The following is a 26,662-nucleotide window of genomic DNA, read 5'->3' as shown; positions in this document are numbered from 1 at the left end:
CTCACCTTCTCTATAAATGCATGAGTACCTTTATGTGCTCTCTGCTGTCTCAGGTACTATTTCTCATACCTTCAATAGAAAGCATAGTGGATGGGCTGGCCCCGGCACACACAGCACAGCAGGTAGGACAGTATCCCTGCAGCCACAGGCCCATCCACTAGGTCCCAGCTATTTCACCTGCACGGAGATTTCTTTCCTTTGTTCCAGCTTCATTCTGCAGCGATGAACCAGGCCTGACTCACCCTGCACCTCCTTGCATGGTGGATGGGAAGCTTTGTGGGGTGATGGAGAGCAAAGGGAGATGCTTGCTCCCACCGATACCAATTTCACACCAAACAAACCATCCTCTCACCCTTTGATGTTTGCAAAGGCATGTCTGAACAGCTCCTGTGCTAAGAATCATGCTCAGCTTGCACCAAGCCAGGAGCCACAGCTCAGACTGCACCCAGCCTGAGAAAATAAACCTTACAGCTCAGGGAAGGCATGGTGCAAACACACCCATCCACACAGACTACAGCTCCTACTGTTATTGTTACCAACAGGAACCTTCTCTCCCATTACTGGTGTTCTCAGATGCTCCCACCTCTCTCTGTGCTGTAGGAAAGGAAGGCAGCATTACTGACCTACAGCTGACCTACTAACAGCACAGAACCTGCCAGCTCCATTCTGGGACCATTTATAACAACAAGAAATGCTACAAGGAAGGGCAGTTTCAGTATCATCTTTATTAAGTCAACAACAAGAAAATCTTAATATTAAATCAACAATAAGAAATTAAAAGCCAGTACAACATTACATACAGCTAGCAAGTTTCTAATTTAACCCACCAAGAACACACCAGTGCCTTCAGCAGGTCCAGGAACACGAGCATTTCTCCTCTGCTCGCTGCTTTAAGACTACAGATAGAGCCTCCTCGCCATCAATGACCATTTGATTTCGTGTGGCAGCTCAGAATGGTTCCTCTAATCGTATTAGAAGCCAATGCCTACACTTCCAGTGCATACACAGAATTCTTTCAAGATGATGGATTAATCTGTACCTAACATGTTCACAGCTCTGCACAAGGAAGGCAGTTGTAAATGAGCAACCTGGATAAACCACCTACACTCTCTCTGCAGTTTCTGAAGACCGAAGTTTCTCACCATGGTCCCAGTAGAACATTTGAGCCCCACGTGTCAAAATACCATACATAGAATTGGACAGTATCTGATCCTAGTAGGAATTAGTGTTTGACTCCCTTGCTGATGCCAGCAGCTGTCAGGCAGGACAGTCCATGGGCCAATTCTGCAGCAGGAGTTTCCAATCCTTTTATCATTAAAAAACAACAAAGACACCAGCAGCCATAGTGTAAACAAGTGAAGCACAACCTCTGTTCCAGTTGAGGCCCATCATTTAAACTCCTCTTTGATCGGGGTACAACCTGCGAAGAAGCTGGTATTGCTATTGAGCATTCTCTTCTTTCTCTTGAATGGAAACTGGTTCTTCTGGGACTCCTCATCCCTCTCCTGCTTCCCTGTAGAAGTGCTGAGCTTCATGGACACATCTTGGTCTGTGATATCATTCAGGACCTACCAGGAAAGCAAAGAAGGCAATTTTGGAGTTGGTCACAGCACTGAGGAAGCCGACCTGCTTGTGCTGGACTTTGGGGGGCGGCACATTACGTTCCCTGATCAGCATCAGAAAGTGCTTAAGTTATTTCCCAGTGTGAAAACTCTGAAGAATAGAGTGCAGAGTGTACACATGGGTAAACAATCCAGTTTACCTGAGGCAAAGCCCCAGCTGGCCAGGCAGAGCACATACCAACTTAAGAACGGTTACATTGGGACACAAACAGGACTTGGTCCTCACTCCTCAGTTCCCAGTCTCTTAATGCTGGAGAGGACAGCATGGCAATGTGAGTCTGCATAGGACAGCTCAGCATGGCTGAACTCTGCTTCCTTTCATAGGAAGCCTGAGTGGCAGCTTTAATACTTTAATACAGAAACTTAAGAATTCAGCAGACTTAAAACTGAAATACAAACTGGCTCGACCCATTCTGTTTCTTAGTACACACTGACTTCCCCACATCCAACCCCTTCCCCCCTTCTTCCCCATTTAGGTCCATCACTGAAACTAACAGGCATTTCATGCACACTACAGCGTTTTGGTGCTCTCTCATAGAGAAAATAGTAATCATAATAATAAACTTTATCCAGTACCGTCATATTCGGAGGGACATAGACGGGCTTAAAGAAGGTCTCTCCTGCAGTCACATCAGGGAGGTCTTCCAGTTTGAAGGAACCTTCCGAGTCTTTTGTTTGGTCCTCACACATGGCGGCACCCTGAGGGGCAGCGGTCTTGTGAACATCACTGCACAACCCAGCCCTCCCTCCTCTGGCTGAGGAAATACTCCAGGTCCCCAGAGCCAGCTTCCCTCCACTCCCGAAGTCATTCATATTACAGAATGCAGATACACACACACACACACAGAAGGGTTCAGCTGCTGCGCAATCTGAAGTGCAAGATACGAGTCTCGTTTACTGGGAGTGAGATTAAAGAAAAAAAAAGACAAATAGTTTGTTCTCGGATTTGTGGCTTACAGCACAGGGTGGATTTAAGTGGCTTTGGATATTGCCCAGCTTTCTGTACACTGAGGTGTGAGAATCTCTGTTCTTCAGTGGAAGACTCTGAACTCCACCATGGATGAAACCACACATTACAGTAACATTTACAAAGGCCTCAGAAAGGTTCTGTAGGCTGCTACAGAAACTGCTCACCTATCCAGCCAACCTTGCTTTAACACACTGATTAGTTCCGGGCACAGGCAGCACTCACCTGAGGGCCAGGCTCTCTGTTTCTGCAATTGGTTGAGTCACAGTTGCAGCCCGCGGTGCAGCTCACCTTCTGCTTCCTGCAGCCACACTGCCTGTTCCCACATTGGCCCTTGCAGAAGCACTGAGAGAAGAGTTTTGTTGGACAAAAGGCTTCAGTATTTTATAGGCTGTATCTTGATTGCTACAGCTGTCAACACCAGGAGCAATCTGAAGGACAGTAACCCCAAACTACCACAAACCTTTCATTATTTCATTGCTAGCCTCATCTTGGGAAAAATAACGTCCTCTTTTGGTCCTCAGTGTGGAAAATAAGAATCTTTGGTTCTTCAGTACTTGACTTGAAGTAACCCCAAAGGAATCCAGTTCCAGTTGAACAAGCTAACACACAGACACTAAGAGGCAACTACCCAACTACCACTGCACCTGGGGCTCTTTACATGGTAGTGTCACAGTTCATCTATTTCATGGCATATCTGAGGAATATTCCCTTGCTAGGGTGCACGAAGCAATAGTAGGCTGCACAGCTCAGATGCTCCACAGTGCAGACACTACAATGTCACTGCTTTGCTGTACGCATACTAGGGATGCTTATCTACCAGGGATGTGATTCTCTTGTAGAGAGCCAAGTGAACTTACCCCTGTCACACTCTTCTTTGCTTTTCTGACTGCTTTCACTGGAGCCCACTCTTCATCCTCCTCCTCTCCAGACTCTCCTGACTCAGAAAACCCCTCTTTCACTTCCATTTCTGGGGTTGGTTCACGTGGTTTTGCCACTGCTTGCCGACGAGTCTTTTGCTGCACACAGAAATCACATGGGTTGAAGTCTCAGAACACACACAAGTGGTTTTACACTTTAGTCCCACTACCACATCCACTGACAGCCCGGCAGGGCTACAGGGTTAGAGACCAATGATCACAGTGGTGAGGATTAAAAGTTCAATCAAACAGTCAGCTTCAACTGCTACAAAGTCTGTAAAAATATAGCTGAGAAATCAGAGAAGTTAACTGATTTATGTCAGTTTTGGCAAAAAAGCTTTGTATCATTTACTCCTCTCAGCACTAAGATTTGGACCTTTTGCAGGACCATGGTTAAATTTGCTACAACAGATGCCTCGCTCCATGGTTCAAAGACTGAAAGTGCAACAGAGAAAACAGCTGGATTACTAAGCAGCATACAGTTGGAGCTTCTGTCCACTGGCAACTTGGACAAGCAGCAGTTTCTGTTAAGAAGGACTGAAGTCAGCTTTGTGAACTATGTTAACCCAGCTGCCAAGATGCTCTTACATCACTTATGTCTGTACAGATCTCTACCTGTTCAAGAATATCAATTTTCTGGGTAAGTTCTTGGTTCTTCTCCCTCATTTTCTCCAACTCTTCGTCCTGTTTGCAAGACAAAATGAAATCAACAGACTTACACACAGGGCTAAAACAGACAAATAGGAATCTGGGAAAAGTTTTTGTGTTTCAGACTTGCAATGTCAGAGGGGTTTCTCAGACACTCTACAACAGGATATCAGCTCTGCATTCTAGGCCAGGTAACATTATCAACACAACAGAAAGAAGTCAATTCTCTTAAAGTGACCACTGAGGATCTAAAGCTTCCTCAGTTTCCAAGGCTTACTGGCAAACAAGGTGCACCTAAGACTAGCTTTTCTTCAATGCATCACCAAATAAGCCCTTCTGCAGGAAGCAAGAAGACAAGGTGCAGCTTGTACCATGCATGTATGATCAAGTTAAGGCTGTTCTACTTTAGATATCACAGTGGAGCTGTGCTGAGCAAACAATTTGTAATAGCACGTTGACTATCCTAACAAAAAGTGTTCTGAGCACAGATGCCCTGCATGAGCTGGTCAGACGCTACTGACCTTAGAGAACTGCTGCTATTCAAGCTCTAGTAAGCTTGGTCATTCCTCTTATGTCTCCTCTTCCATTAGAATTAGAGTAACAGCATTAACCTTAGCTAGAAATGCAAAAACCCTCAACATGTTAATTGCACTAAGGCTAATATTCCAGTTAGCAGGTGACCCTTGGGAGAAAAAAAAAACACAAAAAAACATATAAAGAAGACTACCTTAAACTTGAGCTCATCTTCCAGTCTTTTCTCTGATGCTTCTTTCTCCTGAACTTGACTGAGAAGACACAGAATCTATAAGCAAATACAAAAGACAAACAAGCATGAATTCCTAAAGCTAAGGCTGAGCTGCCAGGTGTCAAAGGCCTGGACAGAAAGATGCTCGCTGCTATTTCCAGTATTGCTCTGTCCTGATCTGCTTTATATCTTACCATGCACTCAAGTGCAATATCCTCACTTAGAGCACTGAAAAGTTACTTTATTGAATAACTTGCAAGAGACAGAAGATCTGAGTTTTTGTTACCTGTCTTGAAAGAGCCTACTAACAAATTTTGATCATCTAGCAATAGATCAGCTTCAGCATGCCCAAATGCCTTGATCTAGAAGTAGATCTGGGAACCAGTATGTTTAATAGGGGTTCTCAAGACTTCTACTTCATGCTTTACCTCCTGCTTCTGTTGCTCCTGCAGCAGAATTTGTTTTTCTAATTCAGCCTCAACTTCTATTCCATGGCTTCGCTCTTCAAGCAGCAACTTATTCATGTCTGAAATGCAGGCATCAGACAGCTGGTTGCTGCTCTCCAGTTTGCTTGCATGGACTTTGGAGGAAACCAGCTGAAAGACAAACGTAAGATGGTTGCGTGGTCCCACATTTCATAGTGTACTTGGGACAGAAGTAATGCAGTCTGAATGTGAAGCATTTCTGCTTAACAGCCAACCACTCTATGAAGCAAAATAGCCCCGTGAGCAACAAGGGGAATAGATGAAACATCCTGAGCTAGCAACTGAAAACCAGTATGGAAATGGAGAGCAGGTAAAAGGAAATATTATTAGCCAGTTCTAATCCTGTCCTGCTCAGTATTTAGGGAGAGAAGGAACCTCAAAAACAAATGCTCTCTCACATAACTACCTTCATTCTCTTCCTTCAGTCCCCCAAAACTGCATTTTGTTGAATGAGTTGTTTTTTCCCTGATTTAGTGTTAGCCCAATTCTTACTATCTTGTACTTCCAGTCTTGTTTAAGGTTCTTCCATCCCAGCATTCTCCGTACTGCTTCCAGCCTGGTCTCAGATAACACTGCCCTTCACTCCATTCAGATTACTATCTATTCACATCCTTTCAATCCTGGCAAAGTAGACTTCACCACTAAAAAATAAGGGCTCTAAAATAAAAAGACTCTTGTTTACCTCCCCAAGGAGATACTTCACAGCACGTCTAGCTTCTGGAACCGTCCCAATATTGTCGCAACATTGTTTCACACGATCACCATTGTCTGCATCTAAGAGCTTCTGCTGCAGGTCTGCTATTTGGGCACTCCTTTGGAAGAGCACAAGTATGCGAGGTCACAACGCAGGTGAGAACACAGCTTAAAAAACTTAACAAAACTTTAGACAAATTAGATGAAGTTCATACTTTGACTACACAGAAATGCAGACTACAGCTGCTACAAACTACACCAGGGATTCTCTCCTCCCCACTCATCCACTTAAAAGAAGTTTGCCACAGTCAAAAATGCTTGCAAACAGTGAGAAACAAAATCTCAGTGGCTGAGCAATATCCTCAAATACCTGCATTTTAAAAGAAAATTAAAGCAACAAAGATCTAGCTACTTTTTGTTTGATAGCTTCAAGCACTGACAGTGAAGATATTTAATTGCTTTTTTGTTTCACAGAACAGTTCCAGAGGTAAAGTAGAAAAAAAGTAACCTTAGGCTGTGGAAATCAGCTTTATAATACCACCTTACCTGAGGTCCATCTCAGTTTCTAGCCTTTCTATCTGCATTGATAAAGAAAAGTCCATCCCTGTTCCCCTCAAATCTCTGACGCTGTAGGTTCGCCTCTAGAGAATTGCAGCCAGACAGAAGAGAGCAACAGCTTTAGTGATGCATGCAAGGTTGAGCTTTCATTTATAGGCACTTCAGCAGAAAGTAGAGATACTATTGCAAAAGCCTCCAAGAATTTCTTGGAAGCTTAAATGCCATTATTCTTTTGCAACAGCAAAATCTTTGATAAGGGCTGTGACCAGCTCCTAAGCTCCAGATGCACTGCATTACATAGCAGGTTAAGTACATGTTTCCCAACACATAAGAGGACACTTAAGGTCACGCTGGACCAGGATCTGGGCAACCTGATCTATCTGTAAATGCCCCTGTGCATGGCAGGAGAGTTGGACTAGATAACTTCTAATGGTCCCTTCCCACTCAAGAGAGTCTATGGCATTAAGAACTTCTCTTCTAGAAAGGGAATCACCTCTAACCACCTTCTGAGGGAAATGTTCACACAGGAGTAAGCTACGGCTCTTGCTAATCAGCCATTAGTGTGGGACAGGCAATGTGGCATTTCCTTTTCTTACCCGGATCTTTGTGGGTAGGTTTTCCTCAGAGACTTGCATCTCTTTAAGCTGAAGGAGATCCTCTGCCAACATCTTCCTGTCCTCCAGCAGGCCTGCAAGGTGCTCGCGAGCCTCTTCAGTACTAACCAATACCTCTATTTCATTTGCCAGCCAGCTCTGGAGGAAAAACAGTACAGTGGTTGACATCAGTCTCAGCTTCAGGACCGGTTTCTTATCCAAAATGCTTTCACAGCTAAACCTCTGGATTAAGTTACCTCCTGAACAGTGAAGCAAGAAGCAGAGGCTCTGCTGGAATTTAGAACAAAGGGGGGCTAGAGGGAGATAGTTATATGTAGTTTGTAGGTGGGAAAAGGAATGATCTAGTTAGTTAGAGTAACAAGGAATGGAGACAGTGGGTCTGGAAGAGCAGGAAGGATGCAGATAAGGAGTGAGATCTCCCTGAGACACCTGGCGAGGAGGGGATTAGAAGTTTAAATATCAGAAGAGGAGTTGCATCTCCCTGATAAGATGGGCGATAACAAGAGGGGGGTCTGCATGCTAAAGAACTATTGAATATGTATCAGAATTTCGAGAACTCATTGACTATGTATTAGATGTACCTATATCTATGTCACGATTTTACAAGTCAGGGTGCAAGTTTGGTTGAAGCTATCCCCCTTGCACCCAGCGCTGCGCAACGCTGGAATAAACATACCTGCTTTATAACCCATCTCTGGATTATAGAGTTTGATTCCGCAAGTCAGTTTGGCACCCCAGATGGGACCTGCTCTGTTCGGCTGCTGGACCAGCTGAGAGGGGGAACACTTTCGGCTCACCCCAAGATTTCTCAGGACTCCCCTCCCTCATCCAATCACTGTGGGAGCAGACAAGGACCCTCTATCGGCGGATAAGGTATGTTTAATGGGTACAGGGGAATCCGTAAGTCGTGAGGAGACGTCCTACGCAGGAGATGTGAGCTGTTAAGCTCTCCCATTTGGTAAAGGGCCCGGGTGGTTGGTTGTGTAATCACGATTAGAGGCCGTTTAAATTGTGGGTTCAAGTCCCACTGAAGCAGTCTCTGAGCCATTTCAATTGTGGGTTTAAGTCCCACTGAAGCGGTCTGAGCTGTTCTAATTGTGGGTTTGAGTCCCACCAGGATTACTGTGCGTGCACAAGGAGAGCTATTTTTGCTCCCCCTTAAGAGGTTGGTTGGTGACAAAAGTATAGTGGATACTCTGTCAATGTTAACCTGGGTTTTCCTAGCTGTATTAGCAGGAATTGTTGTGTATTTGGCCATTATTAACATCTCTTATTAGCGCTTGTTACTGTAAGTGTTGAACCAACAACTTTGATATTTTCTGAGAAATGTTGTACCTTGAACTGTGTAAAGACCGGTCTTGTGCAGTCTGTGTGAGTGTGTTTGTGAGTGAGATGCAGCACAGGTGCGGGGCGAGTGTGGAGTCCTGACCCGCGGTTCCGTCCTCCTGCGAGGGAAACGGCCGGGGACGGACGAAGTGAAAGGCCTCTATGTTCTATATGTTACGATGTTTTTGTATTTGTTACGATGTTTTTGCATTTGTTATGATGATTTTTGTCTTATTAATTGTTGTTAGTATTGTGGCAATTGTAACGCACATAATAGTGAAGTGAATATGGAGTCGAGTGGTGGAAAAGGCCCACAAAAAGGCAGACCACAATTATTACCGAGATCCTGTTGCTTTTGCTGTAGAGAATACCATGGTTTAAGTGATGATCCAGATTAGATCTGGATAATGATTAATTAAATGATCCAGATTAGAGAAACAATAGGGTTGTGTTACCTCCGCTTTAACATGTTAACTTTACGAAATTTGTTTTTGAACCATTGTTCCCCCTCCTCGTGTGTATATGAATCAGTAGAAAACAGAGTAATGGGAACATAAGGGAAAGAGATACCTAAGAAAATCTCTTAGGATGTATATTGGCATATCGGAGGGATATTGCTGGGGAACCGGGAGGGACTCTAAGCAAGAACACCCTCATCAAATAATGTAATCATTGGTGGTTAGTATATAAGTTGGAGGACGGGTTAAAATGATCCCAAAACCAGGAAAAAGGATAGGGAAAAGATGTTTAAATATTGTGTTAGATATGGCCTAGAGATCCACTACAGGGAAAATCAATATTTGGCCAGAATATGCTGCCTGTTGGATACAAGAAATCAGCCTGTTATTAGTAAAAAGAAAAAGGCCCGGACCAGGAAGGAGAGGAATTAGAAAAAGGAACTAATCAATGGGACCCTCCTGAGAATCTCCCCCCCATATAACCCCAATGTAGCACAAAGGGAGACAGGCACTGCCCCAGTAAGAGGAAATGGTAAAGCACACAGGGACATTTCACAGAAAAGAGGGGCATGCTGGGCTCAGGAGAGAATTAAAACAATGTAAAAGGGAGCGCTTCCTGAGTTAGCAGAACTAGGTCTGCTGTTATTCCTTGGGATGTACAACCTGTTGCTACACACCTTCATTCGGGCATCAGCACCTTCCGTTCCCCGGTTCTGACCCTCCTTCCGTTTCTCTGCAACCTCCCGTTGCTTCTGCAGAGCATCCTTCAGGCGTTTGTTAGCAGCTGCAGCCTGCAGAAGGATTAACACAGAAGCAGAACACAGGTTACATCATTTAACATCTAACAGCTGAAAACATAAAGGTATTCACAGCATGAGCCAGGCACAGCGAGACAATGAGAAAGCAGGATAATAAAACTGACACAGCTTCAAATCTGAGCACAGATTGTAGAGTCCCTGACACTTTTTCATTTGCTACAAGTCTTGCTTCAAAGACAACTTGCTTCTAGGTCTGGAGGTTGAAGAAAACAACCAAAAAAAAAATGGTTTCATGATTTATTTCTTCTTTTCAGGCATTGTGAAGGAATTCTGAACTGCAATCCAGTGCATCCATCAAAGCTCACTGCGCACTTTCTAGCTTGGGGGTCTGCAACAAATTCTCCACAGCAACCTGATGCTCAGCAGGGGATAAATTAACCTTTAAAGGACTGGATTTAATCAGAACGCCTTGGGCTACAGGACAGAAGCACAGCATTGGTCTGCCCCTCTTCCTCCCTATTTACAAACCACCAAACTGCTTTTTGGACGTTTCTGCACATCCCATCACAACATCCTTGCAGACATTTAGGAACCAGCCAGCAGTTTCTAGCAGATAATGGCTCCTTACCTCTTCTGCTTTGCGCCGAAGAACTCTGGCCTGCTTCTCAAAGTCTCTCTCAAGCTTCAGTAGCTCATATTGCCTTTTGCGATCCTGCAAACAAATACACCCAAGGTGCAGGAAGTAAAGTGTCAGCTTAATAGCCATTGACTATTCCACACTTCTTGAAAGAGAACACATGCATCGCAGAACAACATACTTAAGTGCTTCATGACAGTGATTTCACTGATCATTACACGCTTAAGTCACGCCTTGTTGTTGAGAACAGCTGGCTGCCAGGCTTAGAATAGAAGGGCTTTCCACCAAAAAGGTTCAGAAGCCTGAAGGCTGCATGAGACTGCAAATCACAAGCTTAAAATGTAGCATCCCTAAGCACTGGGGGAAAACTTTATGTATTAAGATCTCCTGTGAGACCAGAAATCAAGTGGTACACATGTCTGCTCTTTATTACACGTAAATAGTACAAGCCAGATGGATTTAACTGACTCACTCTTTACCTGTAGACTGAATATTCCCTTGAAAGGTTGAATACTCCTGTTTTGTGGCCAAACTTTATGACTTTAAATACTTAAGAATATAAGTATCTTTATCTTTTGCTTTAGAGTTGAATGATGATGAGCCTGTTGATAGCTTCAAGGTCTCCAGACATAAGCAAGAGGCTCCTTTTACAACTGCTAAAAGGCGGCAACCACACAAACTGTCTTGTTATCTTCAAAGTATTCCCCAGAAGTTTGTCCAGATGCTTGTACATTAAGCAAAGCCTTACAGCAAAGGCATTCATTATTTGTTTCACTCCAAAGAGGTGCAGTTTGGAAGCTTGTTCTTTGCTCACCCGTTGTATCAGTTGGGTCACTTCCTTGTCCTTCTTTTGTTTCCACTGTCTGAATTTCTCAGCATCCTCTTTCATCTGGCGCATCAGCTGTACCCTTTGGTTTTTCATTTCCTAGAAAATACAGAGGGCTGGAAGGATTGGCCAATAATTAACTCTGGGTAGTTTCAACCTACATTTCCATGCTGTGGGTTGGTAGACATGGGTACCAGGAGTGGTGGTGGGCAGAAAGCATTATAATATGCTCCTCTCTTGGAGAACATGACTAAGGATGCTTTCAAAGTGCTAAAGCCCAGGAATTCATTTTCAAGCCATAAAGGGAAATAATAATAATAACAATCACATGCATGATGTGACATGGAAATCAAAGTGAAGTAACTTGACTAAGGCAGCAAAATGTCAGAATCGGCAGAAGACACTTCTGTTTTCTTCTATTCCTCTAACTCACAGTAGTCATCTCCCTATTGCATTGCACCACCAATGGATGTCACCTAGCCAAAAGAACTCTGCCAAAAGACTGGCATTTTCTGTTTTATTAGACCGAGAACACCACCAGCTTCTATCTGGAAGCCACTTTATCTAAACTGTGGCAAGGCTGAGAACTGCTAGTGCTAGTTACCCTGATCTCCTGGTTCAGTTTGGAGACTGTGTGTTCTGAGGATTCTTTCAACTTCAGGAGCTTTGCTTGTTCATTCAGCTTTTTCTTTAGCTCATTAATTTGCCCTTCCAACTCCTGAAGTCTTTTCCGACGCCGTTCACTCAGCCTGTAAAGAAGCCACACTTCAAAAACAGACTTCTGGTTTCCTCTGTTATTCTTAAACAAATGTTCTCCAAAATATTCTGGCAAACTGACTTTTTCCCCCCTGGAGCCTCAGAACATACCCTGCCAATGACATCTGCAGTGTTTCCAAGCACTCACTAGCATGTTGCACTACCACAGATTAGAGGTACAGTACTCTTAATCAAAAGAAGAGCTGTGTCTTATAGCTAAAGAGGCTCAGCATGAGGCTAAGATGATGAATTTTCTCAGATGCATTAACACAGATTTCAGTGCTATAATCCATGCAGCTTGTGTAGTCACACTTACTTGGCTTGGTTGGCATCCTTCTTTGCCAAGCTCTGGATGAGCTCCTCCTTTTCTTTTTGCAAATTGCTGACTTCTGATTCCAGGTCCTTGATGTTTGTCTACAAAGACAGAAGCAGAAGCCTTCCAGAAACAACCTGAAAACCCCCCTTCCTAGAGACGAAGCTTTAAGACAGAACACCCTGGGGAACCATGTTTCTTCCCAACAGACTATAGGACATTCCCTAAAACCAGTACATCTGAAACTGTAGTCAGTGCACAAAGCCATTTTAACATCAACCAGAAGTGAAAAGTGAAGAGTTTCAGAGAGATCCCATCACAGCTTGTAATGAGGAAAGCCAGATCAGCAAGCTGCACTGATGTTTAATAATAAGTACTGCATGTTGGCTTAGAATAGACAAGTAAGTGTTGAAGAAAAAGAAAAAAAACAAACCAGAATCCTATTTCACATTAAACAGACAGTGGCTAATTTATTTCTGGGAAGAGATCATCTTCTGCTGGACTGCTTGTAGATAATCAGACAAGATTTCTCCCCATTCTTTGCTGACCTATAGCCAACATCCTTCCGTGCCCAAGAGGGCAATGGCTAAAACTTAAGGAAAGAGACTCAACAAAAACATGCTCATGAAAGGGTAGATCTTCAATGTACAGTCAATACACTAATAATGAAAACAAAACTTATACACCCTTAAAGAAGCTATTTATGGAAGAATTTACCTGGAACTGGGACTGAATGGGCTCCAACTGACTCTCATCCTGCGAGATTTTTTTTGCAAGTGCTTCTTTCATAGCCAGGGCTTTATTCAGTTCAACCAGTTCTTTAGACATCTGTACTTGACGGAGGGCATGCTGCGTGCTAAAGTCACCAGAGGATCTCTTGGTAACCTGGTTTGCTTCTGTTTCCTGAAGAAGACACAGCAATGAGTTGGAATGGCCAACCTAAAGCTCTTTGACAACTCAATTAATTTCTGCAGAACAAATTCATTTTTGCGTTAAGAAAAACAGGTATTCATTAATGAGAACAGGTTACTGAACTTGAATTGAGTACATATGGATGTAAAAATGCAGCACGCACACAAAAGTGACACATTATCCACAATTACTTGAATGAGTAAACCAGCAAAAAGACAAATTAGGGAGGAGCAATAGAACAAGAATATGCCCCAGTTAAGACTAAGGACTCCCCTCACTTACACCAGTAGCACCCTGTTCTGGGCTTGCCATCTCTGCAGCAGCTTCCTCTGTGGCAGCACTTTCAGCCTATATAAAAAAAAAAGGGAGACAGGGGAAAAAAAAAAAAAAAAAAGGTATGATGTTAGAAAATTAAGATGAAGTTAATAGCAGCCTCTTGGTCTATAATAACAAAGTCAGTTACCCTCCTCTGCTCAAAAAGCTATTTCTGGGAAGATGTCATTGACTTCCTTCTGTTATACAGTGAGCAGCCTCCTCCTCCTGAGGAGGCATTCTGCCCAGGTTCCCCAGACACTGCAGCCAGATCCTCACAAGAGCAAGGAATGTGGGGCAGGAGGGGAAATATCTAGTAAGGTAGTACAGAGAAGTTCTCAATTAGACAAAGATCTGGCAACCTCTATAAAACAACTCCAGGTTTCTGCAATTGGGGTTGCTCATTAAGCTACCAAATTTCTAATTCAACTTTCAGTTTTTGGATTGGAAATCCACCCTGCTCTCCCCAGTCATCAGATTCTTTAATGGAGGCTCTGATCTCCCTCTACTCCCCTCCCATTCTGCCAGTACATGCACACACTTGAGCACAAACGGCCCTTCTGCTGCATTAAAAGCACAGCACAGCAGCTTGTTTGGAAGTGGACATCTAGAGTCATTTAATAGTTTTAATAACTGGGCTCCTTAAGGGAGGTTTCTGCTGAGTAGAATCCACTGCACAGCAGGTTGACCAGCTGGGAACTGGGTTTTGTTAGTGAAGTTGCCTGGCATACAAACTTCTCTCCTTAATTTGGTCTTACCAGGAATTGAGTCAACAATTGCAGCAGATTACAGAGCACCTCCAAGTTTTCTTTCACTTCCTCATCTTCCACAGTCTCCACCATCTTCTGGAGGTCAAGCTTGAGCCTGCGAAGCAGACACAGGGATAGATCCACAAAAGTCTTACTTGGCAGGTTTATATCACACATACCAGTAAGTAACACGTTTCCCCATAGAACATGCAAATGAGATCTGGATCAACAAATCAATGGCATACTGTTTATCCCAACAAGGATACTTCCTCAGCACACATAGGGTGTGGTAACAGACTTACGCAGCATGCCGCTGAAGTTGCTCTAGTCTGACACTCATCTTCTCACTTTCTTGCTCTTTCTAAGAGAAACCAGAATTACACTGAATTATAGGAAGCACAATGTAAAAATAAGAAGCCAGAAGACAGACAACACATTTGTAGCAAAAGACATACACTGCCAGTCTGTGTCAAATCAAGACACTGAAATTTCTTCCAGTTACTTTGATTACCTTGTTTAGATCCGAAATCTATTTTGTCAGGTGTATACACTGCAATGAATTAACACAGAGGAAGGAAAAGCAGGAGAGAATGGGAGTTTAAAAGCATCTTTAAAGCATTAAAGCAGAGTTTCAAGAGTTCAGTTCTCTTCTTTTCCTGTAGTCTCCAGATCTTCAGGCCTTGGCAGACTCCAGAAGACTTTTGGTTCTGACTACCCAATAGCTAAAGATTGGAGATAAACGTGTGAAACTCTGAAGAGACTGCTAACATGTCATTAGTACAGGAGTTATTATTGATCAGCCTTCAGCTAAAGGGAAAAATCACACAAACAAAGGCTCATCTCCCAGGAAATGGAGCCTTACCAGAATGAGCTTTTCCAGCATCTGTGCTGTCTGACCAACAGCTTCACTCAGCCCTCTGCTCAGCTTTTCAACCTCTTCCGTTAGAGACTGGTTCTTCTCCAACAGAGACTGCAAGTTCTCCGAAGGTGCCACGCTAAGGAAACATCAAGGAACCATTTTGCTTGTGAGTATGACTTCAGCAGAGGTTTTGTAATAGCACTGAAACTGCCTCCAAGTTTCTGAAATAACTTGCAGCAAATACAGGTTATAGCAGGTGGATAGAAAGACTGGAGGAAGACTAATCTGAATTCAAAGACTCTGAGGAATACAGGGTACTGAAAGCAGACATTCACAAGAAAAGAAAACACCCTTTTTAACATAGTAATGTAAACTGCATTAACTTGGGTTTTAAAATTCACTCAGGAGAAAACACCCACAACAGTCCAAGCTCCTCCTTTCGCTTTTGTGCTTTTACCAGCAGTAGAGATGGAGGTTCCTAATTTTAAGTGGTGAACAGGGGAGGAAGAAAGGAAGTACAGATGGACTTCAGAAAGGCATACAAAAGTACAGCGTGTGGTTTCTCTTTCTTTACCACACACTGATTCTGGCCATTGTTTACACTGAAATTTTATCTACAAATCTTACTTGATAGACTCTGGGAGAGTCCCTCCATGGGTCTGCAGCAGTAACACCTTCAGCTGTTGTACCTAGAAACATAAACAAATAGTGCTTGCAGGTCTCTCTTACTAGAAGGCTGAATATGTCCTGTCTCTTTGCCTGCTATTTACTGAGCCGATTACTAAAAGGATAGATCTGTTCTTGCTACATGAAGAAAGCAACCAGTACCTGCTGCTTTAGTTGAAGCACCTCTGCCGCCTGGGGATCAACGTTGACAATTGGTTTGTTTTTTATTTTTCTTGCCCTGTCAGCATAGCGTAGAGTGTTCAGAGTTTCTTCTAAGTTGGAATCTGCTGGGCTTACACAGGCTATCATTAGAGTGTGGCTGTTACCACCCAGAGAATCTGAGAAGGAAAACAGGACATTATCAACGCTCTTAGAGAAAGCAAAAATAATTAGTGAATTCTTTCTTTTCGGTATTTTGTTATTTAAATTGCAGCTGTAGATCTAGTCTTTGTCATTATCTGTCCCTTACCTTGCAGTAATCTTGTTAACTTTGAGTCTCTGTAGGGGACATAACCACCCTTCCTATTTTCTTCACCAAGAGCACTAATAACATTCCCCAGGCAAAGGAGACCTCTGTTAATGTTGATACCTGTGCACAAACAGGTGATGGTGAGTGAAGCAACAGTAGCTACAAAGTACTCAGTTCCTGACTTTCCTACAAAGCATAAAGAGGTTTACTTCAAGAAGTGCATGCATTAAAAATATTCAAGAGTTATTTTGCTTTCCCTGACAAAGACTCAATTTATGAACTCTAATTTTAGAAGCCGAGTTATGCTCTCCTCCTACAGACCTTCTTTCAGCCGGTCTCCTTTAGCCTTGGTCTTCTTTTGCCTCTCAGATCCAGCCAGATCAACGAGGTGTAGTTTGGAGCTAAAACTGCTGTTCCTATGGCAGAAACAGACTGTCTTACTTGCTGAAGTAAACAAAGTTGGGAAAGAAGCGGCCCAGCAGCTACCACACTTGAGCTACAGGGCTCAGAAATATACCTGTTATCAGAGGCAGTTTAAATAAAAGAATAGCTCAGCTGAGCTACCAAGAGAATAGACTTTCACTAAGTATGGCTCCTGGCAGCTGTGGGACGACTTACTTATCATTTTTCTTTTTCTGGTCAATGGAAATGGTGAAGATCGCATGGGAACGTGAGGACTGGGAGTTCATTGCTGTGGCGGCCACAGTCCTGGAATTGTTCCCTTGTTCTAAGCAGGACACGGTATCTTGTGCACAGGTGACCCTTTTTTCTGTTAACCCTATTATCTGTATCCAGAAAAAAAAAAAAAAAAAAGTATAATTTATCTTCTGCTTCCTCTTCACCTCTAACTTTCTACATCACAAAAGCTATCTTCAGTGTACATGTGCATTCACAAGCACGTCAGCCTCACTTCAAGACAGAGGTTTGGTACAGAACCGCCGGAGAAAGTGATAGGGAAAATGGTAAAGTTCTCAGCCAATATGCTACTCATGTATCCCCTGTATAGCACTGAACCATGACCCATGTAGGGGTGTTAGACTATTGTGAAGTTATAAAACAGCAGAGGTAGACAATAATAGTGCTGACTTTGCTATTTAGTAGTTAATAAGTTAAAATGTATAGTTCAATCATAAGACAGATGGAGTGGACTGGTCTAGCTCGGATGGCTCGGATGAAAGAAGATAATGAATTTTTGGACAAGTTCAAAAGAAGAGCAACACATGAAGCATGAAGCCTGGGCCTAGGGTGAAACACAGCGTTTTGGGAAAGAAAGAGTGAACATATATTGATTAATCACGAGAATGAATAACATAAGTGATGTAATGTTTACCTAAACATATAAATATAGGACCTCTGTAAAGCTTGATGGTCATTCACTAGGAGTGACCCAAGCTCTGTATGCATGTTGCACTGAGCTTGTTAATAAAATCAGCCCTGGAGTACCCACGAGTTCGAGTCTCGACCTGGTTCCTTTCTGCAACAGAAAGTCTGCACCACTGATGTCTCATTACCTCTCACTCATCACATTTCTATATGCAAGTTTAACCCTACTGGTGTTACATTTTAAGTAAACATAAGGACCATCAGCAGTTTGATTTTGAGAGGAAGGAGAAGCTGCAGTGATTTTGTATGCACTAATACAAAGTAGGGCTCAAACAGGTTGACTGTGGTTACACTGAAATATGTCCCCAAACACAGCCCCCAAACTGATTCTGACAGCCCAGCAGACCTTTATGCTTTGATTATCCTCTCGTATATTGATTTGAGGAGACCGTTCTCTCGATGAGCACAGGAGATCAAGAATTTCCTCATTGTAGATCTGAAAGCATCAGAACAGCAGTTGAAAATCAGCAGCTTTTAGAGAAAACAATCTGCACAAAGAAAGGTGTACAACTAGATTGAAATCAGGGCTAAACGCACGTGAGGGTGCACTCATCTTGCTTTTAGAGTACTCAGATAAGATCTCATGTAGTCAGATGTAGACCTGGACATACTAAAAACCCGCTTTATATGCAGTTCGTACATTTCCAATAGTTTGAAAACCAAAACCACATTTACCTCCAAATAAGAGACTTTGAGGACGAATTCCCAGTCCTGCCTCTGCTCTTTCTCCATAAACAGCTGCGTGATTACACGAGGGATAACCCCCATGTTGGGATCGTGCTCCTGACTGGCAGTATAAGTACCTCCCATAGAGTATGTTTTTCCAGACCCTGTCTGCCCATAGGCCAGGACAGTAGCATTATATCCTGAGGGAACAAAGAATGCCCACATCAGGTGGTGAAGAAGAAACTAGAAGAAACTTTGACAAGAAAAGCAGCACTCCAGGAAATGCAACGTTGATTTATACAACGTGTATGCACAGATCACATTTAGCAACATTAAGAAATGGATTGAATGAAAAGAAAATAATAAGTACATCAGTACTTTAAAGACAAACAAACAGACAACTTGTTCTGCTGCTTCACTAGAGCCAGTGGGAGCTCTCTATCGTTCTAACTGCACTTCAGCGACAGCAACAATTAAGGATGTCTATGAACTAATGAATTCAAAGGACAAATGGGGATTGCTCTGAACAAAAAGAGACCTATGTTAAGTGTTAGGGGGAATTCTCAGAGGCTGGTGAGAGCCAACTCTGCTCTCACCATGGCCACAGATGGGTTCTGTACAGCCTGAACTGGGAGGCAACCAGTCTGCAGTGCAGAGCCTGGGGCTGGGTGAGCTTTAAGGGCCCCTCCTCACCCAGCCGTTCTGCGATTCGACCGTTCTATTCAATCAGGCAGAGTTCGGCCCTTCCGAACCGAGTTCGACCTTCCGAACCGAAGCAAACAGCAGCGAACGGGGACTGAAGGCACCTCCCAGCCCCCCCCCCCCATGTCAGCCCTACCTTTGAAGATGCCTTGTAAGAGCGGAGCGACGGCGGTGTTGAAGACCTCCTCCTGCTCAACCGCCGGGTCGAACACGTAGTCGAAAGTGAAGGCCTTGTCGCTCCCCACGATCACCTGCGGCTCCCCGGGCACGAAGCTCAGGCACATCTTGCAGCCCTCTCTCGTCTCCTTCGGCACCAGCGGGCGGCAGCGCAACGCCACCTTCACCGGAATCCCTTTCTCCTCTTCTTGCGCCATTTCGGGCCAACACAGAGCGGGACGAAAAACGCAGAAGAAGCTTGCGAGGCTCTCGGTGCAGCAGGCAAGGAGCGGCCCTAGAAGGCACGGAGTGGCCCTAGAAAGCAGGGAGAGGCCGGGAGCTGCCCGCAGCCCCGCACCGCGCTCAGAGCCGCCTCCCCTTGCAGTGCAGATGGCGGCTCCCCAACAGCCCGCTTTCAAACCTTGGCCGCGCTCGCTTCGCCAATCACGGAGCTCAACGTCATCACTGCGCGCCGCGCCGCGCGAGGGGAGGGACCGAGGGAGGCCGGAAGGGCGCGGCGGGGCCGGTCGGCGGCATGGAGGGCCGGCTGCCGTACGATGACTTCCCGGTGGTGTTCCTGCCGCCCTACGAGAGCCCGCCCGCCTGGGTGCCGCCTCACGAGGTGAGGGAAGGCTCCGAGGGGGGTTCCGGCGCGGTGGGGCTCGGTTGGGGGGCAGCGCCTCAGGCCCGCCGCTTTGTTTTGCAGAGGGTTTATCACCCCGACTACAACAACGAGCTCACCCAGTTCCTGCCCCGCACCGTCGTCCTTAAGAAGCCGCCCGGGGCTCAAGTGAGTGCTGCGGGACCACGCTGCGGCCCGGCCCGCGGCACTGTGCGCCTCCTTGTTCTCTTTGTATCGTATTGAATTCACCTTGTCTTCCCCTAAATTGGTAAAGCTGTAAGGGCGTGATAAGCTCTGACTGAGTGCAAGAGAGTGACTCACCCTTCAAGAGCACGTAGAGGGTAACCCTGGGTGGTCAGTAGTGTGCTGGGCCCTGGGGGAGGTGAGTGGGATTACTACCCTGCTGTGTGTGGAGGGGGGAGGAAGCTGTAGGGTATGGTGATATCGTGTGAGAGGAGCACAAGGGAACAGCCCAGGGATGGGATTGCTGTCAAAGTGATGTTTCACTGCGGATCTGGTTTGTTTCATAGCTGGGCTTCAACATCCGGGGAGGAAAGGCCTCGCAGCTGGGGATCTTCATCTCTAAGGTGTGTTTGTGCTCTCCTTCCTCCTTTGTGTTCTGTCTGTTCCTTTGGGTGTTGCTGAGCCAGCAGGGTGTGTTTGGAGCCCGTCATCTGTCCTTATATGAATCTCCAGACTCAGAGGTGTAATCTGCCTCTTTCCAAGTAGCACACAGGCAATGCTGCACCCTTTGCTTACCCTTCCCTTGCCTATGGGGAACCCTACAGTCCCTCTTCTCCAAATGATCCCCACCCCATGTGAACACATTATGCAAGCACTCAGACCTGTGATACTGACCATAGAGTGTCAGCACTGTTGCATCTGCTCTGCCTTTTGCAGGTGATCCCTGACTCAGATGCACACAGAGCTGGGCTGCAGGAAGGAGATCAGGTGCTGTCTGTAAATGATGTGGATTTCCAGGACATCGAGCACAGCAAGGTGAGTACTCATGTTCCCCAGCATGTGCTCTCCTCCCAGGCAGGAAGAGGGGAAGTGCTGCATACACCTTCTCCTTCACCAGCTCAGCTGGGGGCACTGTGTAACTGATGCACCACTGTTTCCCATCCTCCAAAACAGTTTGGGCATTGATCAACTCTTTCTACTTTCAGGCTGTGGAGATCCTGAAGACGGCCCGTGAAATCACCATGCGTGTGCGTTACTTCCCTTACAGTAAGTGCCTGCTAGCTCCAAATCTGGTCACCTAGCACCATTTCTCCTGGGTTAACAGTCTGCTCTGCATCCCTGCTGATCCACCTGGGCTTAGCAGTGATGAGTCTGAAATCATAGGTGTTGTCACACAAGCAGTCTTCAGCTGAGAAAACACTGGGCTTTGATTTGGGGATCAGAAAAGTTATCAAGTCAAAACAGCGGGGATTAACTTCAACTGATCAAGCATAGAATCTTGTAGAGCAGGACTTAAAAAAAACACTGCTAAAAGCCAAGCTGGTTCCTCATGGAACCTCATAAGAACCTGCTTATCCTTGAATAACACAGGAACTAGTTTTGTTGCTAGTGGACCTATTCTGATGGTAGATAGACACTGCCTGTGTTTTCAGTCCATCTCTATAAGTATATTTAAGTATTGCCAAGAGGGAAAAACTTTTTAGCTATTGATTTCTGAACCCATAATGTCCAGAAGTACTCAAAGGAAGAAAGGAGGAGCAAGGAAAAGTCAAATGAAGCCAAACAAGGATTCTTCATAAAATTGGAAACTGGCCCTTAAATTTTAAGTGTAGAAAAATAAGCAGCAAGGGAAGAGAGAACTTTAAAAACGAGCACTGAAATAACTTGAAACAACCAGCTGGGGTGCGCTGTTTTAAAACCAGCTGCTGTCTATGAAGGCAGCAGACACTGTTATCTATTAATGAAGTATAAGCAGAATTTGTTTTTCTTGTAATATTTTGGCTAGTTTCTTACCATCTGCAACTGCTCTTCTGTCACTTCAGCCTTGTGTTCTTTTTCTTGTACAGATTACCAGCGACAGAAAGAAAGAACTGTTCACTAAATGGCAGCTGCCTGCTGTGTCCTGTCTGGAGGAACTGTCCTGCAAGAAACTCTCCACTACCTTTCCTCAACATCTGAGATGACGTATTAAGTTTCAGTTGTCACTGGAGGCACAACTGCGCAGGTATCAGCTCTGCTTCCTGCCTGAAGGAACACCATAGTCTGTTTAGCTGGAAGATGGATGGGGCCTCGGTCTGTTCTCCTGGAACTGGATGATGAAACAAGTTGGTGTCGCTGGCATGGAAGTGGGTACCAGGGGGCAGCTTGTCCTGCCAGAACTATGCTTCTATTCTAGTAGGATATAACTTACTTAAAAGGAGTGCACTGCTGGTTCTGGATCCAGCCCATGTTGTTAGGATGTAATGCCAGGAGTGCCCGAGAACACTTTAGCAGAGCATGGCCTTCTCTATGAGATCAATCTTTTCACTTCTCTGGTGATATGAAGTCTTTTCCTTCTCCACTATTCTACCTCTGCTTTACACTACTGGGTTTGCTTGGTACTCAAATAGGAGCAAAATCCAGTCAAACTCAATGCACAACTCTAGCTGCACTAGTCTGTCAAGGCATGTGTGTCCCTTGTTGCTGCTTACCCACCCCCAAGATACAGGACCAAGATGCTCAGAGCATGTTTTTAAACTGCAGTAACACATAGTCGGGTTCCCTCATGTGTAGTGCTTGCACTGTTAAAAGTTTCACTTGCTGAACTTGCTTCCTTCACTTGGCACAGCCCCATCCCTTTCAGGTGCTCCCTGCCCCTTTGAGGTAAACTCCCTTTTCCTCTGCCTTGGGTATCTTCTCTCCTGCTGGGACAGTTCACCCTCCTGCTGCTGAAATGGTGATATGGTAGCTGTTCTACTGAGAAGGGGGACAAAGCCCTGCTGTGCCTTGTGCTGGGAGGGCACGGATGAAAACACTACAGTTTATCAGCAAAGCTGGGCACAAACATAGGATAGTATCATACTTTAAATGGTATTAGGACAGCCCTTGCTCTGGCTTTCTACACGGTGTTTTCCACTTACTGTAATAACTGAAATAATAAAACTAGTACAGCAACCTGACTTCATCTTATTCTCACTCAGGAGGTCTCTGAAGGGTTTGTTGCCACCCTCAGCGCTGCCCTGAGGAAATGCATGGCTCCAATTACCTTTACAGCCTGCAGGAAAAATGCAGGGAACCCATACCAGGTGCAGCCCTATTATAAGGGTGTTTTTCCTCTGACTGTGATGGAAGTCAGCCTGTGATTAGTTTGGAGTGGCACTTCAGTGCTGACAGAAAGAAAGGTTGCAATAGAAGGACTTGTCTCAAGGGAGGTGACACAGACGGCTAGGAGCAGCAGCTCTAATGCACTTCAGCTCTGCCTGCTGGATTTGCCTTAGCTGAAGTAGAATTAAAAATGCTAGGAAAGACTTCCAGACAAGTCACTTTTTTCTACCAGGGAAATAAGCATCCGGGCCTAACCACTGTAACACCCTGAGAGGTAAAGTCAGAGGTCTTCTATGGAGATGCAGAGCACGTATGCTTCCAGTCTCACACCAGCCTTACAAATAACACTCCATGCTGCTGTCTTCCCCTGGTGTTGTGTGTCTTGCCATTCCCTGTTCCCAAAGCCACCCCTGTGCTCTGCTTGGTAGAAAGCACAGCAAACAACTGCACCCATCAGGCTTCTGGCACAACCACACTGCCCAGAAGCAAAGAGGGCTTTGACCTCACTACACAGGACTGCAAATACAACTCCCACCTTTTCATCCTACTTCACAGCCTCACAGAAGCTCCAGAAAAATCAGCCCTGCCCGGGGCAGCTTCCTCTGCTAATACTCTGAATTGCTCAGGTGCTTCTGCAGCCCCCACAACTGGCTGTGGGCTAAACAAGGAAGCAGTGGATTCTTTTCAAGGACCATTCATGGGTTAAGCACCCTTAATGGACAGTGCAGTAGTATGGGTTGTACTTGTCACCACAGTTTATTTCATCATTCAGAGCTGGAGGGAAACACCAGGTAGTTATTGATTCCCTTTGGGAAAACAACAGCTCCAGCTACACAAGATATTTCAGCCACTCACAGAACAGAGGCAAAGAACAGTTTGTTAATGAGTAACTCACCATCTGGTAGAGCAGCCTGGCAAGAGGCACTGCAGGTAACTTGACCTCTTGGAGCAGCAGGCCCAGAACAAGCTGTATTCTGTGAGGGCGGCTTTCACCTGAGAGACGCACGGTATGAATTCTCCCAGAGCTTTACATTACCAGGTGGGGACTGTCAGCCCTTGTGCCTTGCACTAAGCAGGGCCAGCAAGCCAGGAGCCACGCAGCTCATGAGCCGGTTCACGAGAAAAGGCTACAAACACAAGGATTTCTTCTTTAAGTAAAAAACTTTCTCCCATTGTTGTAAGTAAACCACTAGACAAGCCTGGGCAACATCAGTTCTCCAAAGCACCACGGTCACTGCTCTCATCCTTCTCTTCAGCCAGGCTGCTCTCATCGATGTTCTCCAATGACGCAGCACGCTGCAGTGCCAGCTCTGACAGCGCCAGCACAGGAAGCTTGTTCTGCTCAGGGTACAGCCAGGGTTTCATGTTTACATTGTGCTGCTGCTTCCAGGCAGGGTACTGCACACAGGCCTTGTGCAGTTTCTTTAACATCTGATCAAAAGCAAGGAAGCAAATTAGGAAACAACTATGGCAGCTTATAAGAACTCTTGGCAATCTGGGCACTACTGACAGCTACTGCATTTCTTTTCTGGATGCAGAGGAGCTCAGGAAAGGCCAATTTTTAGCTCCCTTGCAGGACATCTAATTGCTCAGATCCCCTGATGACAGCTGCTTTAGTAAAGTGAAATCAAACTTCCTATACACCATCAAGGCACAGAAATCCTCTGTGCCTGTCCTGTTCTGCTGCTTGGTTCAGGAACTCCAAAAGCTCCTGAGCTTTGAGATCCTGTTTAGATGTCACATGAACAGGAGAGGTGAGGGAGAACATTGCACAGGTGGAAACCGGAACAGTAGCATTATTCACCTCCCTCTGGCTTTGGATATGAATCAGCCAGCTGTCGGGACTGGTAAGGCTGACAGAATGCAGTGTCACACTGAGGAGAGCCACGATGCACATTCCTAGTGCAGCTCCACTGCCCAGGGACACCCCCTCTCTACAGCCCTTTGCTCCAGCCAATGCAGTGGGGTGGCTCTTGGCATACACACCATAGAAATGCTTCACTTACCTGTGGCACCAGGTACTGCGAGGCTTTATTCACAACCCACTTTGGCAACGACCCTAATAAACGTTGGGGAGAAAACCAGAAGTTATTGTGCCAGAAAATGGCTTTATTTCTACCAAGTAACCAACAGCCCTGATAGCAAGCTGTGGCATTAGCATTAATCAGAGGGTCTGGAACAGAGTAGTGCCATGTAATGCAGATGCACTCCTGGCTTATGAGCCAGATTTCCACTGTGATCAGGATTTGCATCACCACACCACAAGCTCAGCAGCACCAGTTACCTTTTGGATCCACCTGAGCCAGGTAGGTGAGGCTGCAGCTGTTGGGCCCAGTTGAATGCACCAGGTATCCCGTTAGGAGACAGACCGCCCTTACCATGTCCTTACGCGGAGGGTATTTCTGTGCAGACACAGCAGGCAGTCAGATGCTGGCTTCCATGCTCCCTGCCCTCTCCCTCTCTCAGGTCTGGCACTAAATTCACAGAGCAACAACCAGGCTAGAACAGCTGCCTCCACCTGGGATCTCATCCAGGAACTAAGAAGCTAATTGCAGCGAGCTCTGGGAGTTCCAGTTTACCCCCAGACATAGGTGGGATCCTGTAACAGGGCAGCCTTGTAGTCCAGCCTACTCCTCACTCACCGGGTGTTTGACGGAGAAGTTGATAATAGTGTGATACCCATCCTCCACCTGCCAGGCTCGTAGCATCACCACATCCCTGTTCTTTAAGGGCTTTGGACATCGCCCTGGATGAGGAAAGGAGAAAGTTGCTTCCCCTGCCTAAGCACTGTGCAGGGACCAGGGAGCTCAGCAGCCCCTTGAGAGGCTCCTGCATTGCCCAAGCATCCTCCCAACCTTGCTTTGCTATCTCAGTATCTCCACGCAGCACCACTCCTCTCCCTTAGCAACCCAGCTCACACAGCAGCAGTTCTGAGCCGCACCCTGCACCCCAAATTATGTCCCTCCTGCCAGGCAGGCTGTGCACAGGGGTACCTTGCTGAACACAGACCAAGACTTTGGCCAAAGAAGGCCAGCACCACCCCAGCCCTCAGCCCCCTGCACTCACAGGCGTAGTAGCCCACATCAGCGTTGACGGCCACCTGGGCTATGCCGTGCGTGTCGATGACGTTGGTGTCCCACTCCCAGCGATACTCGCTGTCGTGCAGCACGTCGTACATTGTTGCTGCCGGCACATCTGGGACATCGATGCGGCACTGCAGGGAGCACTGGGAGCTCAGAACAGGCTCTGAATCCAACCTCCCAGCCTGGTGCTACCCCCCCTGCCCTCACCTTGAGCTGGTGTATGGCACAGCCAGGCGGTGGCAGCTGGAGGCTGACAGCGAGCCCACCGCGGTCCTGCTGCCAGCTGCCATCCTGGCAACGCTGCCTGAAGGCACGGAAAGCAGCGGCATCGGGCACCTGTGCCCACTCCATGCAGCGCAGCAACAGGACAGTGCCTCCCAGCCCCGGTCTGACACCACCCCGGGGCCAGCCAGAGCAGCTCCCGCCCCCTGTTGCCACGTCAAAGCTGCCATTAGGACACTTGGCTTGCTGCTGAAGCAGGACAGAGGAA

At 45.8% G+C, this 26,662-nt stretch overlaps 3 protein-coding genes and 1 long non-coding RNA gene across 4 annotated transcripts; 2 read left to right on the top strand and 2 right to left on the bottom strand.

The window, feature by feature from the left end:
* Positions 1–705: 705 nt before the first annotated feature.
* On the bottom strand, positions 706–19,593 carry KIF4A (kinesin family member 4A). Its single transcript, XM_015860065.2, has 28 exons — positions 19,181–19,593; positions 18,352–18,542; positions 18,023–18,112; positions 16,912–17,078; positions 16,615–16,709; positions 16,294–16,413; positions 15,987–16,162; positions 15,786–15,847; positions 15,162–15,294; positions 14,602–14,660; positions 14,309–14,414; positions 13,521–13,586; positions 13,044–13,229; positions 12,330–12,427; positions 11,862–12,006; positions 11,246–11,356; positions 10,423–10,506; positions 9,714–9,827; positions 7,235–7,390; positions 6,627–6,721; positions 6,070–6,199; positions 5,331–5,498; positions 4,885–4,959; positions 4,125–4,193; positions 3,450–3,608; positions 2,815–2,934; positions 2,199–2,321; positions 706–1,568 (listed from the first exon to the last, which is right to left on the bottom strand). The coding sequence occupies exons 1-28, from the start codon at positions 19,416–19,418 to the stop codon at positions 1,389–1,391; spliced, it is 3,516 nt and encodes a 1,171-aa protein (XP_015715551.1). The 5' UTR covers positions 19,419–19,593; the 3' UTR covers positions 706–1,388.
* On the top strand, positions 8,035–17,739 carry LOC116653415. The gene is made up of 2 exons (XR_004307198.1): positions 8,035–8,125; positions 10,109–17,739. It is a non-coding gene; the product is annotated as an uncharacterized LOC116653415 (long non-coding RNA).
* Positions 19,594–19,677: 84 nt separating the features above from the next.
* On the top strand, positions 19,678–22,944 carry PDZD11 (PDZ domain containing 11). Its single transcript, XM_015860074.2, has 6 exons — positions 19,678–19,822; positions 19,907–19,990; positions 20,353–20,409; positions 20,723–20,821; positions 20,992–21,052; positions 21,853–22,944. The coding sequence occupies exons 1-6, from the start codon at positions 19,736–19,738 to the stop codon at positions 21,885–21,887; spliced, it is 423 nt and encodes a 140-aa protein (XP_015715560.1). The 5' UTR covers positions 19,678–19,735; the 3' UTR covers positions 21,888–22,944.
* An 882-nt stretch (positions 22,945–23,826) lies between these two features.
* LOC107312545 (START domain-containing protein 10-like) lies at positions 23,827–26,661 on the bottom strand. The gene is made up of 6 exons (XM_015860069.2): positions 26,380–26,661; positions 26,156–26,303; positions 25,732–25,835; positions 25,374–25,491; positions 25,096–25,148; positions 23,827–24,520 (listed from the first exon to the last, which is right to left on the bottom strand). Exons 1-6 carry the CDS (start codon positions 26,521–26,523, stop codon positions 24,299–24,301), a joined length of 789 nt encoding a protein of 262 aa, XP_015715555.1. The 5' UTR covers positions 26,524–26,661; the 3' UTR covers positions 23,827–24,298.
* Between the last annotated feature and the right edge of the window lies 1 nt (position 26,662).

The sequence above is a fragment of the Coturnix japonica genome, chromosome 4 (assembly GCF_001577835.2).
Source record: "Coturnix japonica isolate 7356 chromosome 4, Coturnix japonica 2.1, whole genome shotgun sequence".
In the NCBI taxonomy this organism is placed as follows: Eukaryota; Metazoa; Chordata; class Aves; order Galliformes; family Phasianidae; genus Coturnix; species Coturnix japonica.
This window is presented reverse-complemented; position numbering and strand designations above follow the sequence as displayed.

What these genes read in the sequence shown, in the direction of transcription:
- KIF4A (XM_015860065.2), bottom strand. Translation starts at nt 19,418, where the DNA reads ATGGCGCAAGAAGAGGAGAAAGGGATTCCGGTGAAGGTGGCGTTGCGC. An exon ending in CAGAACAGGGTGCTACTGGT is followed by an intron (nt 13,230 to 13,520) that starts GTAAGTGAGGGG and finishes TGTCTTCTTCAG; the next exon opens with GAAACAGAAGCAAACCAGGT. An exon ending in ATGTCCCTCCGAATATGACG is followed by an intron (nt 1,569 to 2,198) that starts GTACTGGATAAA and finishes CTTTCCTGGTAG; the next exon opens with GTCCTGAATGATATCACAGA.
- PDZD11 (XM_015860074.2), top strand. Translation starts at nt 19,736, where the DNA reads ATGGAGGGCCGGCTGCCGTACGATGACTTCCCGGTGGTGTTCCTGCCG. An exon ending in AGAAGCCGCCCGGGGCTCAA is followed by an intron (nt 19,991 to 20,352) that starts GTGAGTGCTGCG and finishes TTTGTTTCATAG; the next exon opens with CTGGGCTTCAACATCCGGGG. An exon ending in TGGGGATCTTCATCTCTAAG is followed by an intron (nt 20,410 to 20,722) that starts GTGTGTTTGTGC and finishes TGCCTTTTGCAG; the next exon opens with GTGATCCCTGACTCAGATGC.
- LOC107312545 (XM_015860069.2), bottom strand. Translation starts at nt 26,523, where the DNA reads ATGGAGTGGGCACAGGTGCCCGATGCCGCTGCTTTCCGTGCCTTCAGG. An exon ending in GTGCCATACACCAGCTCAAG is followed by an intron (nt 26,304 to 26,379) that starts GTGAGGGCAGGG and finishes TGCTCCCTGCAG; the next exon opens with TGCCGCATCGATGTCCCAGA. An exon ending in ACTTCTCCGTCAAACACCCG is followed by an intron (nt 25,492 to 25,731) that starts GTGAGTGAGGAG and finishes GTGTCTGCACAG; the next exon opens with AAATACCCTCCGCGTAAGGA.